Source organism: Vipera berus (assembly GCF_964194415.1).
Source record: "Vipera berus genome assembly, chromosome: Z".
Taxonomy (NCBI): Eukaryota; Metazoa; Chordata; class Lepidosauria; order Squamata; family Viperidae; genus Vipera; species Vipera berus.
This window is the reverse complement of record NC_138205.1, coordinates 90910748-90924948: the sequence shown is the minus strand read 5'-3', so window position 1 is coordinate 90924948 and position 14201 is coordinate 90910748. Positions and strand designations below refer to the sequence as shown.

The 14201-nt window shown below is 38.2% G+C and overlaps 1 protein-coding gene across 2 annotated transcripts in view; it reads left to right on the top strand.

Moving 5' to 3' along the window:
- The window catches only part of CREB5 (cAMP responsive element binding protein 5), a 242130-nt gene extending 231219 nt beyond the window's left edge, over window positions 1-10911 (top strand). For both annotated transcript variants that reach the window (XM_081345413.1, XM_081345412.1), the window contains 2 exons: window positions 7761-7869; window positions 10337-10911. In XM_081345413.1, coding sequence (XP_081201539.1) covers window positions 7761-7869; window positions 10337-10497 — 270 coding nt within the window. In that variant the 3' untranslated portion in view covers window positions 10498-10911. The remainder of the gene's footprint in view (window positions 1-7760; window positions 7870-10336) is intronic.
- The last annotated feature ends 3290 nt before the right edge of the window (window positions 10912-14201 follow it).

Sequence of the window (14201 nt, the reverse complement as noted above, 5' to 3'; positions counted from 1 at the left end):
CTGACGGATCTAATTTTCTCTAAAAATTCACTAGAGGAGTTCACAGTGGTGTCATTGTTCATTACTAGATATCTTAATCTGCCATATAGCCATTTGGCCAGCCCTGAGGTTGGAGTTCCCCTAAAAGATACAATGGGTCTTAGGGGAGCTCCTTCCTTATGGATCTTGGGGAGTCCATAAAATCTGGCAGTGGGCGCATCTTTGGGGCACATAGTTCTTAAAGCCTCCTCCCCAATTTTCCCTTGCCGTTTTAATCTATCCAGTACCTTGGAAATTTGGTTCTTGAGGGTTGTCATGGGGTCTTTTTTGACAGTCCGGTAAGCACTAGTGTCATTGAGCAGTGTGAGGGCTTTGTGGATGTAGTCAGGTCGGTCCATTACAACAGTTGCTCTGCCTTTGTCAGCTGGGAGGATGACGATGGATGTGTCCTCTTGTAATTGCTTTAGGGCTTCTCTTTCAGTAACTGATAATGTTTGGCAGCGTCTATGAGTCATAAGTAGGCTTGTGATGCGGTGCCTGATAGAGTCCTTGGTCACTTCATTGATGTTCACTTGTTGGATGGCTGATTCAAAGGCTGCCACAAAGTCCACAGGGCGCGCATCCATTAGGTTGTAGCCTGCATCACGTTGTAACAGTTCAAGTTGTTTGTAAGAAAGCGTCTTGGATGATAAATTGTGTACCAAATCATTGTTAGAACTAGGAAACGTTTTTTACATTTCAAGGCACCATTTATGAACAGGTGAAGGGCACCCCTATGGGGTCCCCCATCTCGGGTGTCATTGCAGAAGCAGTCCTGCAACAGCTAGAGACCCGCGTGATGTCCACATGTCGGCCCAAGTTTTGGGTGAGATACGTGGATGACACCTTTGTGATTGTCAAAAAGCAGGACAAGGACAGGCTGATGAGGAAGCTCAATTCCATCTATCCTGATATCCGCTTCACCGCAGAAGAAGAGACCAATGGGGCTTTGCCCTTCTTAGATGTGTTAGTTAGGCGTCAACCTGATGGCTCGTTACACACATCGGTCTACCGTAAATCCACCCATACGGACAGGATACTTCATTACGAAAGTAATCACCCCACAACCCATAAGGCCAGCTGTATCAGAACCCTCTTTAGACGTATAGATACGCATTGCAGCACGAATAAGGCAAAAAGGGAAGAAAGACGCCACCTTTATCGTGTCTGCAAAAACAACGGGTACCCGTCTAACTTCATCAGACAATACAGCAGGCCAAGTGAACCTACCCGCCATGAATGTAACAACGCCTTAACATCACGGATAACACTGCCTTATATCCACGGTGTATCCGAGGCCACAGCGCGCATACTAACCCCTCACAAAGTCGGTGTTGCCCACAGACCTGATCGGACCTTACGAGCTTGCGTCATGCGCCCTAAAGATCCACTCCCCAATGAAGAAAAAGCCTCGGTCGTATACAAGATATCATGCCAGAATTGCAATTGCAATTACATTGGGGAGACAGCAAAACGACTGAGGACTAGGGTGCATGAACACAAGCTTGCTATTAGAAGACAAGAACAACGTTCACAGGTGTGGACGCACATGGCTACACACAACCATGCCTTTAATCTAGCAGGGACTGAGGCTATTGCCAGTGACAACACTAAAGGCGGCCGCCTGTTTAAGGAAGCCTGGTTTTCAAACCATTCCTCCATCAACCGGCATATAGACCTCCCCCCTGCATACCAGGCACTAAAAAATTGGGAAGAGCAACGACGTGCGCGACATGAAGACAAACAGCGCAAGAATTCACAAATTATCTCATTGCATCAAATCCAAGGTTGCACCAGCACACAACCACTCTGCAATGTCGAACACAAGGAAGAAGAGCAACAACCATTTAAGATCCCTGGCATGAGAACACGGACAATGACCAGGGTTATGGCTACAACACATGGAGCTATAAACAATTCACTTTTAACAACAGATACCCAGAGACAAATACATCCCAAAAACGGATGCGCGACAACTCAAAGAAATACGGCAGACCTCAACAAACAGATCTGAGCATGCTCCATGAGCAGAGTGCAGACACCAACAGTATAAACGGAATCTCCCCACCCCAGCATCTCCATCCTGATGACGTTGGCAGTTGGCCAACGAAAGCTTGATTTTTCAGCAATAAAAACTGTTTTAGTTTTTAATTCTATCCCAGTGTTCATTTGTTTGTTAATTTTAACATGCCTGGGATTCGTATTTTTAATCTTATCAAGGAATACTACCCGAGAGCTGTATTGCTCACAGCCAGGAGATGGGAGAAACTCGCACGAAAGATTACTGGTGTTTATCGTAAACTAGCCTTTCTACACGACTGCCTACGTAACGATCTACCTCCGAGGTCACTCTGGAAGAAACCGCTTGTGGATTCCATGGAGTGCCGACTTGCCATTCATCGATTCCAACGCCATACTATACGTGCATTGATTAATGACCATCATAGAAAGATCCACACTATGACGATAGCAGCCCACGAATGCCAGGAACATTGCCAACAAATCCTTGCACGCCAGCATTACCAGCTTCTCACTTGCCATATTAGTGAAGATACAAGAAAGATCAAACAACTCAGGACTGAGGCCCTGCATCACAAAATGCAACGCCTGCGTGCAATAAGCAAACCTAGTTCTAACAATGATTTGGTACACAATTTATCATCCAAGACGCTTTCTTACAAACAACTTGAACTGTTACAACGTGATGCAGGCTACAACCTAATGGATGCGCGCCCTGTGGACTTTGTGGCAGCCTTTGAATCAGCCATCCAACAAGTGAACATCAATGAAGTGACCAAGGACTCTATCAGGCACCGCATCACAAGCCTACTTATGACTCATAGACGCTGCCAAACATTATCAGTTACTGAAAGAGAAGCCCTAAAGCAATTACAAGAGGACACATCCATCGTCATCCTCCCAGCTGACAAAGGCAGAGCAACTGTTGTAATGGACCGACCTGACTACATCCACAAAGCCCTCACACTGCTCAATGACACTAGTGCTTACCGGACTGTCAAAAAAGACCCCATGACAACCCTCAAGAACCAAATTTCCAAGGTACTGGATAGATTAAAACGGCAAGGGAAAATTGGGGAGGAGGCTTTAAGAACTATGCGCCCCAAAGATGCGCCCACTGCCAGATTTTATGGACTCCCCAAGATCCATAAGGAAGGAGCTCCCCTAAGACCCATTGTGTCTTTTAGGGGAACTCCAACCTCAGGGCTGGCCAAATGGCTATATGGCAGATTAAGATATCTAGTAATGAACAATGACACCACTGTGAACTCCTCTAGTGAATTTTTAGAGAAAATTAGATCCGTCAGCATAGAGGAGGGGGAGATCATGATTTCCTATGATGTCACCTCCCTATTCACCTCAATTCCACAAAACTTAGCACTTGCTGTAATTGGGGACTGCTTGCAACAGCAGGGAGTGGGGCAACATCAAGATTCACTTAACAACGAAGATCTGCTTCAGCTTACGTCCCTATGCCTGAAAATGTTTTTTACATTTCAAGGCACCATTTATGAACAGGTGAAGGGCACCCCTATGGGGTCCCCCATCTCGGGTGTCATTGCAGAAGCAGTCCTGCAACAGCTAGAGACCCGCGTGATGTCCACATGTCGGCCCAAGTTTTGGGTGAGATACGTGGATGACACCTTTGTGATTGTCAAAAAGCAGGACAAGGACAGGCTGATGAGGAAGCTCAATTCCATCTATCCTGATATCCGCTTCACCGCAGAAGAAGAGACCAATGGGGCTTTGCCCTTCTTAGATGTGTTAGTTAGGCGTCAACCTGATGGCTCGTTACACACATCGGTCTACCGTAAATCCACCCATACGGACAGGATACTTCATTACGAAAGTAATCACCCCACAACCCATAAGGCCAGCTGTATCAGAACCCTCTTTAGACGTATAGATACGCATTGCAGCACGAATAAGGCAAAAAGGGAAGAAAGACGCCACCTTTATCGTGTCTGCAAAAACAACGGGTACCCGTCTAACTTCATCAGACAATACAGCAGGCCAAGTGAACCTACCCGCCATGAATGTAACAACGCCTTAACATCACGGATAACACTGCCTTATATCCACGGTGTATCCGAGGCCACAGCGCGCATACTAACCCCTCACAAAGTCGGTGTTGCCCACAGACCTGATCGGACCTTACGAGCTTGCGTCATGCGCCCTAAAGATCCACTCCCCAATGAAGAAAAAGCCTCGGTCGTATACAAGATATCATGCCAGAATTGCAATTGCAATTACATTGGGGAGACAGCAAAACGACTGAGGACTAGGGTGCATGAACACAAGCTTGCTATTAGAAGACAAGAACAACGTTCACAGGTGTGGACGCACATGGCTACACACAACCATGCCTTTAATCTAGCAGGGACTGAGGCTATTGCCAGTGACAACACTAAAGGCGGCCGCCTGTTTAAGGAAGCCTGGTTTTCAAACCATTTCTCCATCAACCGGCATATAGACCTCCCCCCTGCATACCAGGCACTAAAAAATTGGGAAGAGCAACGACGTGCGCGACATGAAGACAAACAGCGCAAGAATTCACAAATTATCTCATTGCATCAAATCCAAGGTTGCACCAGCACACAACCACTCTGCAATGTCGAACACAAGGAAGAAGAGCAACAACCATTTAAGATCCCTGGCATGAGAACACGGACAATGACCAGGGTTATGGCTACAACACATGGAGCTATAAACAATTCACTTTTAACAACAGATACCCAGAGACAAATACATCCCAAAAACGGATGCGCGACAACTCAAAGAAATACGGCAGACCTCAACAAACAGATCTGAGCATGCTCCATGAGCAGAGTGCAGACACCAACAGTATAAACGGAATCTCCCCACCCCAGCATCTCCATCCTGATGACGTTGGCAGTTGGCCAACGAAAGCTTGATTTTTCAGCAATAAAAACTGTTTTAGTTTTTAATTCTATCCCAGTGTTCATTTGTTTGTTAATTTTAACATGCCTGGGATTCGTATTTTTAATCTTATCAAGGAATATATATATATATATATGCAAATTATTCAAATTGCTAATAAAGAATTAGGGAGGCAATTTGAATAATTTACACAAATAATGAACTGTTATAAGTTGTGACTATAGCCTGTGGATAGTCTTGGGATAGGCTGAAACAGGAAAGAAGATTTAACTATATATATATATATATATATATATATATATATATATATGTATGTATGTATGTATGTATGTATGTATGTATGTATGTATATATATATATATATATATATATATATATATATATATATATGTATGTATGTATGTGTATATATATATATATATATATATATATATATATATATATATATATATATATATATATATATATATATATATATATATATATATATATATATATATATATATATATATATATATATATATATATATATATATATATATATATATATATATATATATATATATATATATATATATATGGTGGAGCAGTGGGCTAATGCCTCCTTAAATAACACCAGCTGCCTGCAATTAGTGCAGGTTCGCATCCCACCAGGCTCAAGGTTGACTCAGCCTTCCATCCTTCCGAGGTAGGTAAAACGAGGACCCAGATTGTTGGGGGCAATTAAGCTGACTTTGTAATAATGCCGCTTGGGGGGGGGGTGTATGAAAGCCCTAATAAGCAGGCATATACATAGAATGAAGGCTACTGCTAAGCTTGTAAGCCGCCCTGAGTCTTCGGAGAAGGGCGGGATATAAATGGAATTAAAATAAATTAATAATAATATATATATAGTAAAAAGGTTTTATATATATATATATATATATATATATATATATATATATATATATATATATATATATATATATATATATATATATATATATATATTGCTCAAAAAATAAAGGGAACACAAGATAAGACATCCTACTATTAAATACAATACATTGTGTTGTTTAAGTGTTCCCTTTATTTTTTTGAGCAGTATGTGTGTGTGTGTGTGTACATATATGTATATGTATATATGTATATATATGGTATCTAGTATAAACCTCTGAAAGTACAATTGATGGTATTTAGGGAGCAGGATTGTGGGTAAAGAGCATACCACCTCCATCCTCAGCCCAGGAATTTCTGGAGATAAAAATAAGCCGTATCAAAAGCCTCATCTTGAAACATCTTGTCACACCACTTCCATTTGGATTAATGTAATTAATTAGAGTTATTACTGTTGACCTTTGAACACAAGAGTAAGACCATCTATATAGACTTACCTTGAGTATAAGTTTTCTTCCTCTTAAATCGAAGCTCCTGCATAACTGGACATAATAAATGTGTTCATATTTTTTATATGTAAAAAACTGGCTGTCAAATAATTGGCCTCAAGAATAGCTAAAACATAATAATGGCAGCTAAACAGGAAATCTAAATTAGGATGCTCTGAATATTTGGAGGGTGTAAAGGCATATCTATATATACATATTGTTGTTTAATGCATTTTTTTATTCAAAAGTACTTTGTACAGTATGACATCACTGTTGAGTAAATTAAGCTTTGGCAGTGTGTGTGTGTGTGTGTGTGTGTGTGTGTGTGTGTGTGTGTGTGTGTTTAATACTGTATTATGCAAATGCAGCCAAAAGACCAGGAAATCTGATTCCTAATAGTCTTTTCTGAATGACTGGATGGACATAAGCTTCAACAAAGGTAAACTGGCTTATTAATTTTTAGGGATGTTATTACTCAAGACAAGGAATATCTATCAGCCATCTTTATTTCCATCTCTAATTAATTCTGTCTGACTTTCCTGAGTTGTACCTTTCAGATAAATATATTTTCGGGCCATTCAACTTGTTCTTTGTAGCTCTTTTTTTAAAGCAATTAAAACATGTTTTGACTCTTCTTTTTTATGCTTTGTGAACAGCATAGGTGGGGTGGGGGTGTGAACTTTCTGATCTCCCAAGCTTTCCAAAAGCTAGTATGCCATTGTAACAGGAGAACAATATTATTCAGTGCAGGGGAGGATCTTTACATGTAACTTTTTTTTCCATTTAAGCCTACCCATTTGACAAAGTGCAGCCTCTGGAATACCACCAAAAAATAATCTGAACAGGAATCCATAACTTCGAAGTTTTAAACAGCCACCTTCGTGTATTGAATTTGACCTTAAGGACAAAGCAGGATGGTAGTGATTAAAGAAAATTTATTTCTTTGCTGTGCCATTTCAATAGTACAATTTAGTATGTCTGCAGGAGTATCTGTCAAAGTTTGCAAGATGGTGGGCATGCATCACAATCAAAGCTGTATCCACTTATACATACATGCATGCTACATGTATACAAAATGATGGGTCTTCAATCACAGTGTTGTGTCCATCATCTTGTAAATTGTTGTTTTCCTGCAGATACTCCTATATCTGAAGAGCCCAGGCTCTGTGCTGTTACTGAGCAACAGAGCAAATGATTAGGCTTTTAAAATCAGATTACCAAGAAAGCTATCAATTGCTATCAGTTCTTCTTCTATTATGACAATTAAGATTGTCCTAAAAATGAGAGTCAGCTTCAAAGCTTTCAAACTAGGCTGTAAAAGCATATCCCAGAATACAGATTTCCTCCTGTGTTTTTCCTAGGACAAAAGGATCATAGGAAAAATCAGGTCCCAAGAAATGCTTCTCAGCTCCTTGTCCTCCTACGTACTAAAATAAAATTATCTTTTTTCTTTTCTAGAATGAGGTTTCCATGTTGAAAAATGAGGTAGCACAGCTGAAACAGTTGCTGTTAACTCATAAAGACTGTCCCATAACAGCCATGCAGAAAGAATCACAAGGATACCTAAGTAAGTGTTATCTGATAGTAAAAACTAATAGTAGATTTCCTTTTTTCAGCTCACCTTGATACCTGAACAAGTATTTAATACATCATGGCTATCAAGTAAAAGACATGTAATTATAAAAAGAATTTATTGGAGGCATCTCAAAAACTTTGACATCTCTAAAAGTATCTTAAGGATTTTGGAAGCCACTGCCAAAGTTCATTAGTTATTTAACCATTACTAAATATATCATAGAAGCAATATTTTTTTAAAAAAAGAACAGATATAGTTTCTAAAACATTAATAGCACAGAGGCCATAAAGATAAGAAATATAATAAGTATTATGTTTAATAATTATTAAACATTAATAATTATTGGCATAATAAAATATAACATATTTTAACTAATGCTTAGAAGACATAAAATAAATTCCAAATTTCAAAATGGATATTGACAATTTTCTCTAAAACAGCATTAATGTGAGATGTTGCGTCTGTTCAAACTTTTTCTGTAGTTATTTGTCTCTATTTGTACTGCATAACTCTGCATAGGACTGTACAGGTAGTCCTCGACTTACGACCACAATTGAGCCCCAAATTTATGTTGCTAAGTGAAAAATTAGTTAAGTGAATTTTGCCCCATTTTATGACTTTTCTTGCCACATTTGTTAAGTGAACCACTGCAGTTGTTAAATTAATAACACAGTTCTTAAGTGAACTGGCTTCCCCATTGACTTTGCTTGTTAGAAGGTCGCACAAGGTAATCACATGACCCTGGGACACTGCAACCATCATAAATGTCAGTCAATTGCCAAACATCCGGATTGTGATCATGTGGCCATTTGGATGCTGCGCCGGTCATAAGTGTGAAAAACAGACGCTAAATTAACTGTTGTAAGTCGAGGAGTACTTGTATTGAGAACTTTTATTGTACAGTTTGTGTGTTTTGCACACACATACTGTATACATACACACATGTATGCATACACAATACGCAGACGCACACATGCATGTACATATGCAGAAACAAAACATACACATTTATAAGGTTTGCCTAGTGTTAAGGCACCAGGCTAGAAACCAGGAGGTTAAAAGTTTCATTAAGAACTCTTCGTGACTAGGTGATTTTGGGCCAAACACACTTCTTCAGCCCAAAATGTCAAACTCAGGTAACAAGCCAGTCAGTCAATTCCTGTCACAACCCATTAATCAAAACTTGGTTGATCCAAAAAAATAAAATAAAATAAAATCAGGCACTGCAATTGGAAGAAAAATATAAGAAAGCGTACCATGCCATAACTGAGGGATAAAACATTGAAATATTAAATATTAGATAAACCAAAATTAAGTAAGCTTTCAATCAAAATATTATGGTGTGAAGGTTGGATTTTCTTCTTAGTTCACTAACCACCTCCAACATGGAAAATCCCATTCGGGGGCCCAACCCAGTTGGCAGAGCCCGGTTTTGAGGCTCTTCCAGAAGGACAAGGAGGTGAGGGTGAATCTTACCTCAAGGGATGCAATATTCAAGAGGGCAGGAGCCATACCTTGCTTTCAATATGATGAAAGAGCTTTTTAACATCAGAGTCTGCATTTGAAATCTGAAGTGGTACAGTCGATATGCATATTTGTACTATTCACAAAAACTAAGCCACAAGTTCAGTCACACACCTAAAAATGCAAAAAATGAAAGTTATATAATATAACTGTTAGTGTATATATTTTCATTGTCATGAGACAAGGCTTTGGAACTAGTTGAGAGAGTAATTGGAGGCAAACCTGGTTTTGCTGCTTTATTAAGAGTGACCTGCCCCTCAGCTGAAATTCAAAATAAAATAGTTCTGGGGGAAAAAACTTGCTGCTGCTCCATCTTCTCTGCATCTGCAGAGTGACAACCTCTTCTACTTCCAGAGACTGCTCTTCTCATGGCGGAGCCCAACTGGGTTTCCTAGGGATGGTGCAGCAACTCCAGTAAAGCCAGTTACTTCCAGATTTCCATCAACCATTTGGTGTAGGGGGGATCCGGAATTAGCACTCCCTTCCTTTCCCTGCTTGGCATCATTCAGAGTCCTATCAAAAGGCTTGAAAAGGAGACACAACAGCATGGACAGAAGAGGCAAAGTACTCAGTATTTCGCTGGAGCAGCCTTGACTACATGACTCATATTTCCAAAGGAGATGATACTTCGGTTAATGCAAGTAGCGTTCTGCTGACTTACTACTTACACTGAGGTATCTTTCCATTATTTAAAAGTGCTATATGCAGACATAGCTTAAAGTAGAAATGTAGTATCCATAATATGAAGGCAACTCTACAGATTCCTTTATTTGTGTTATTCCTTAGTTTTAGAAGTTGCTCTAATTTTAATAACAGGTTTTTTGCAGCTAAACATTTTATATTGCAGTCTGCTTCCTCAGTTATTTGCTCTGCTAAAAAAAATTGTACTATTTCTTTCTACCTGGAATGAATCCTTTTTTTCTCCCCTGTGCAGGTCCTGAAAATAGTCCTCCTTCTAGTCCAGGTCCAGCCTGCTCACAAAAACAAGTCATTCAGCAGAATACCATTACTACTTCCTCTGCCGTCGGTGATGTTGGAGGCTCCACTCTCAGCCAACTTGCAAGCCATCAAAAAGACATGAACCCAGTCCTTTAAAACGGAGTGATCAAGCAACTGTGATGATAAATATGATGACCTATCAGGTTTCTTTTCTGTTAAAGGCATTGTGTTCTCAAGATTATTTCTGATCTGATGGACTCTTCAGCCCCAAAAGACTTATGTGCTTGATTTTTTTTAGTTATTAAACAATTGTCTATGCTTAGTAATAATAAAGGGATTTATGCAATGATTATGCTATCAGCTTGGGAGATGCTTGGTGCTTTCTCTAATTTTCTGCTACCAGTTTCTTCTTCATTTGTTTGTAACCAAACTGCTTCTGTACATAGCCATGGTCCTTCTCATCATTGCTGGTTGGCACCATCGAAGCATCTTATACCAGTATCATTAGCCAAAAACTGAAGCCTAAAAATATGAAACAGCCATACACTTGTTGACAGTGCAATAAGTACATGGTTTTTCAGCTCCATTAAACTCTCCACCATACTTGTAGCTTTGCAAATCATTATTCTGCTTTGAAAATGTTTCTATATCTGTTGGAGTTACAGCCTAGGGGGTTCTGCGGTCAGTTTATGTTCTCTTTTTCTGAGCTATTGAAACCAGTTTTCAAAACAGTTTTAAAGTATTCAATATTTTATGTTTTCTTAAAGGAGGAAGTGAACCCAATTTTTCTCAGCCTAGCTGTTTTTAAATGTGAACAGAAAGGATGTGCATGTCTGGAGATTGTTTTTCAATATCATAAGCCTTTTGCTTACCAAATAGTTATGGGGGGGGTTTGCCTACCACCAGGATATTCGTGTAAAAATGAAACATTCATGCAAAACATGAAACCCGTACTTAAACTGAGTATGGGTTTTGGGCTTCTGCGGAGTTTTATGTTTTCTCCTTTTTGTGATTTTCCTCTGCGCTTTTCTATTTCCCCTTATAAACCATGTAGTTGTAAGTCTTCTTTTACAAAGCCTTTATGGTATTTCATACTAAAATTCTTGCTTTTTGCTGCTTGCACAGTTTCTGTTTAACATTGAAAATGCATTGACATTGATGAAAAGATTCACCAGCTATTTTCTCAGAAGTATTTACTAGTCCACACTTCTAGCAGTCTCTTCTCCACAGCTGTGTGAGATTTTTATTTTCTCTGAAACACTTTTTATAATCCTAATAGAGTGTTTTAATAAACAGCAAAGGTTGAAAGCAGTTTTACCTCAGGTAAAGCTACTGACGGTATCACAGTGCTAATGGAAGCCTTATAAAATTGTTGCTGTAAGAATCCATAGCACTGAAAATAGTAAACATCACTCTATCAGTACTATGGTTTTCGTTAACAAGAAAAATAGCCATCAGTTGCAGGAATTGTAGATTGTAAGATTGTCACCAAATTGAGTTCACTCGATACCTTAAGTCAATGTGGTTAGTTGCTTGATTTTGGGTTAACATTTTCTGTAAACCCAGCCATTAAGTCTTGTAAGGAATAACTTAACACACAATATTATGTGAACCCAGTTGGTTTGGTTCATTGAATAAACTATAATCTTGCAAATAAGTATTTGAAATTAACAAAGGAAACCACAGAGAACAATCTGCTTGCACTTAAGTAACTGGGTAAACAAATTGTGCAGGACAGTGACACAATGCCCTATTATCCCATGCGTAGCTAAGAGTGGGTAATAGCATGGGAAAAGCAGCACCCTGCCTCTAATTAGTTTGGGAAAGAGGGTGCTTTAAAAATCAATAATTGGGAAAAGGCATTTCTTATGAGATCCTAATTAGATATGGTATAAGATTCAAAGTTTTCACATTTAATCTTCTAAGTAAAACCATTCAAAAATTGTTATACCAACTCAGAATTGAAAATTGAATAATTTCCTAAAATTAAAGATTCAGTCTAAAACAAAACTTGAACTATCTTAAAGAATCACTGGTAATCAATCTAGATACCTATTTTGACCTATGGCCTGACTTACATAAGGAAGTTTTCAGTGATATTAAGAGGACGCAGTTCCAAATAATTTTTCTCCAAAAAATATTTTAAAACCATCCAGCTGAATTTCAAGTCATGAAATTGATCATTTTGAAAAGTGAAGTAAGATGCTCTTATTATTGTCCTTGATAATAATACTAAGGCTGTTTTATACTTGACCTCAGGTTGAGAATTACACTTTGACCAGGATTAAATACCAGATTAACTGGCTATTTGCATATATTTTTAAAAAGTATTATATTTTTTAAAAATGCATTTTAGAAAAAAATGCATTTTTGCTAAAACTAAACAATATTATAGCAGCTAGGACCAACTCAAATAACGCTGCTATTTTTAATCTATCTTTCCCTTTATAAGAGTTTGCTAATTAAAACATTACAGTATAATATTAATAAAATGTTAGTATTTTGTGTATACTGACGGATCCAACTGATATAAACGGCTTTTACAGCAGAAGGAAGGTACTGGAAAATACAAGGAAATGAATTTTCAGTAGAAACTACATAGGTTTGAAAATTACTGTGATTTTTTTTTTTGCTCAAGATTAAGAAGAAAATATATAACTTGGATTGCCCATTGTAGATTCCAGTTCTGCTAAAATTAGCCATAACAAAGTTGCATGACATCAATGGAATCATGTTTGTTATAGCTCTATATTCTGACTCCTTTCACAGGAATATGCAGCCTAAATCCCTTGTGAATTTCATTTAAGATAGTTCTGCAGTGAACAATGGGCTCTTTCCCCAAATAAATGTACCTACAAGTGTGAACTAAAATTGCAGATCTGTAAGCTTTATAGGTTTGGATGAGGCGTAAGACCCATCTGCAAGCAGAGTTCTCTAAAGGAGCTAAAGAAACTTCCACAAATATTCAACTGCCAGATCTGGGCTACAAAAAGCCAGATGAGTTACCAAAAAAAAAGAATTATAAAAAAACCACACATAGAAGTCAGCAAAAAGATAAAGAAAAGAATTTCACTTTTTTGCAATATAGTAGTAGCTTGATCTCCTATTTGCAGGGTTTCTTCTAATCACTGATGCCAAAATGAAATGTTTTAAACAGTTGAACAGGCTGAGTTCATTATGCCTTCAAAAATCAAATTTCACTAATATGCCAACCTGTAATCTGGCACAGCTATTGCTAAAAAATAAAAAACCTTGAACTTATTCCCACATAACACTTCTCATCCCCTTTTTAATTTAGGATTGTCCTTAGAGAAGTTAACAATTTACTGGTTTACTGGGACTAAAATGTCAAGACTTAAGGCAGCTTTTGGGGGTTTTTACAAACTAGCAAACTACAAATAGTTCTAAATTATACCTCTTTAATAAAACAGTAGGGAAGCAGAGGCAATATAAATACTGAAAAGTTTAGGGTTCTTTTTTTAAGGAAGAAGAATGATAGAAATATCAAAAACATATTGCATTATTTAATGCTAATGATCTAATACCTGTAAAATATCAATGGCTGTGAAGAAATTCTGTTGAAATATAGAACTCTGAAAACATAGACGCCGTATTGATTGATTCTTTGCATTGCTATAAATGCAAAAAAAGTTCCGTACATAAGCAATTTTGCTGTTTAATTTAATGGAGTGAGCATTACAGCACAATCTATAATGGAGTCTGTAGGTAGTGCTACCCCTTCCATTGAAATGAATGGTGCAGTGCAATGGGCAGCCACTGCATGTGAAAAAAAAACTTGCATGTGGTTGTTTGAATTGGGAAAAACTTTCTTGAAAAGGATCTGTATGTATCATAATATT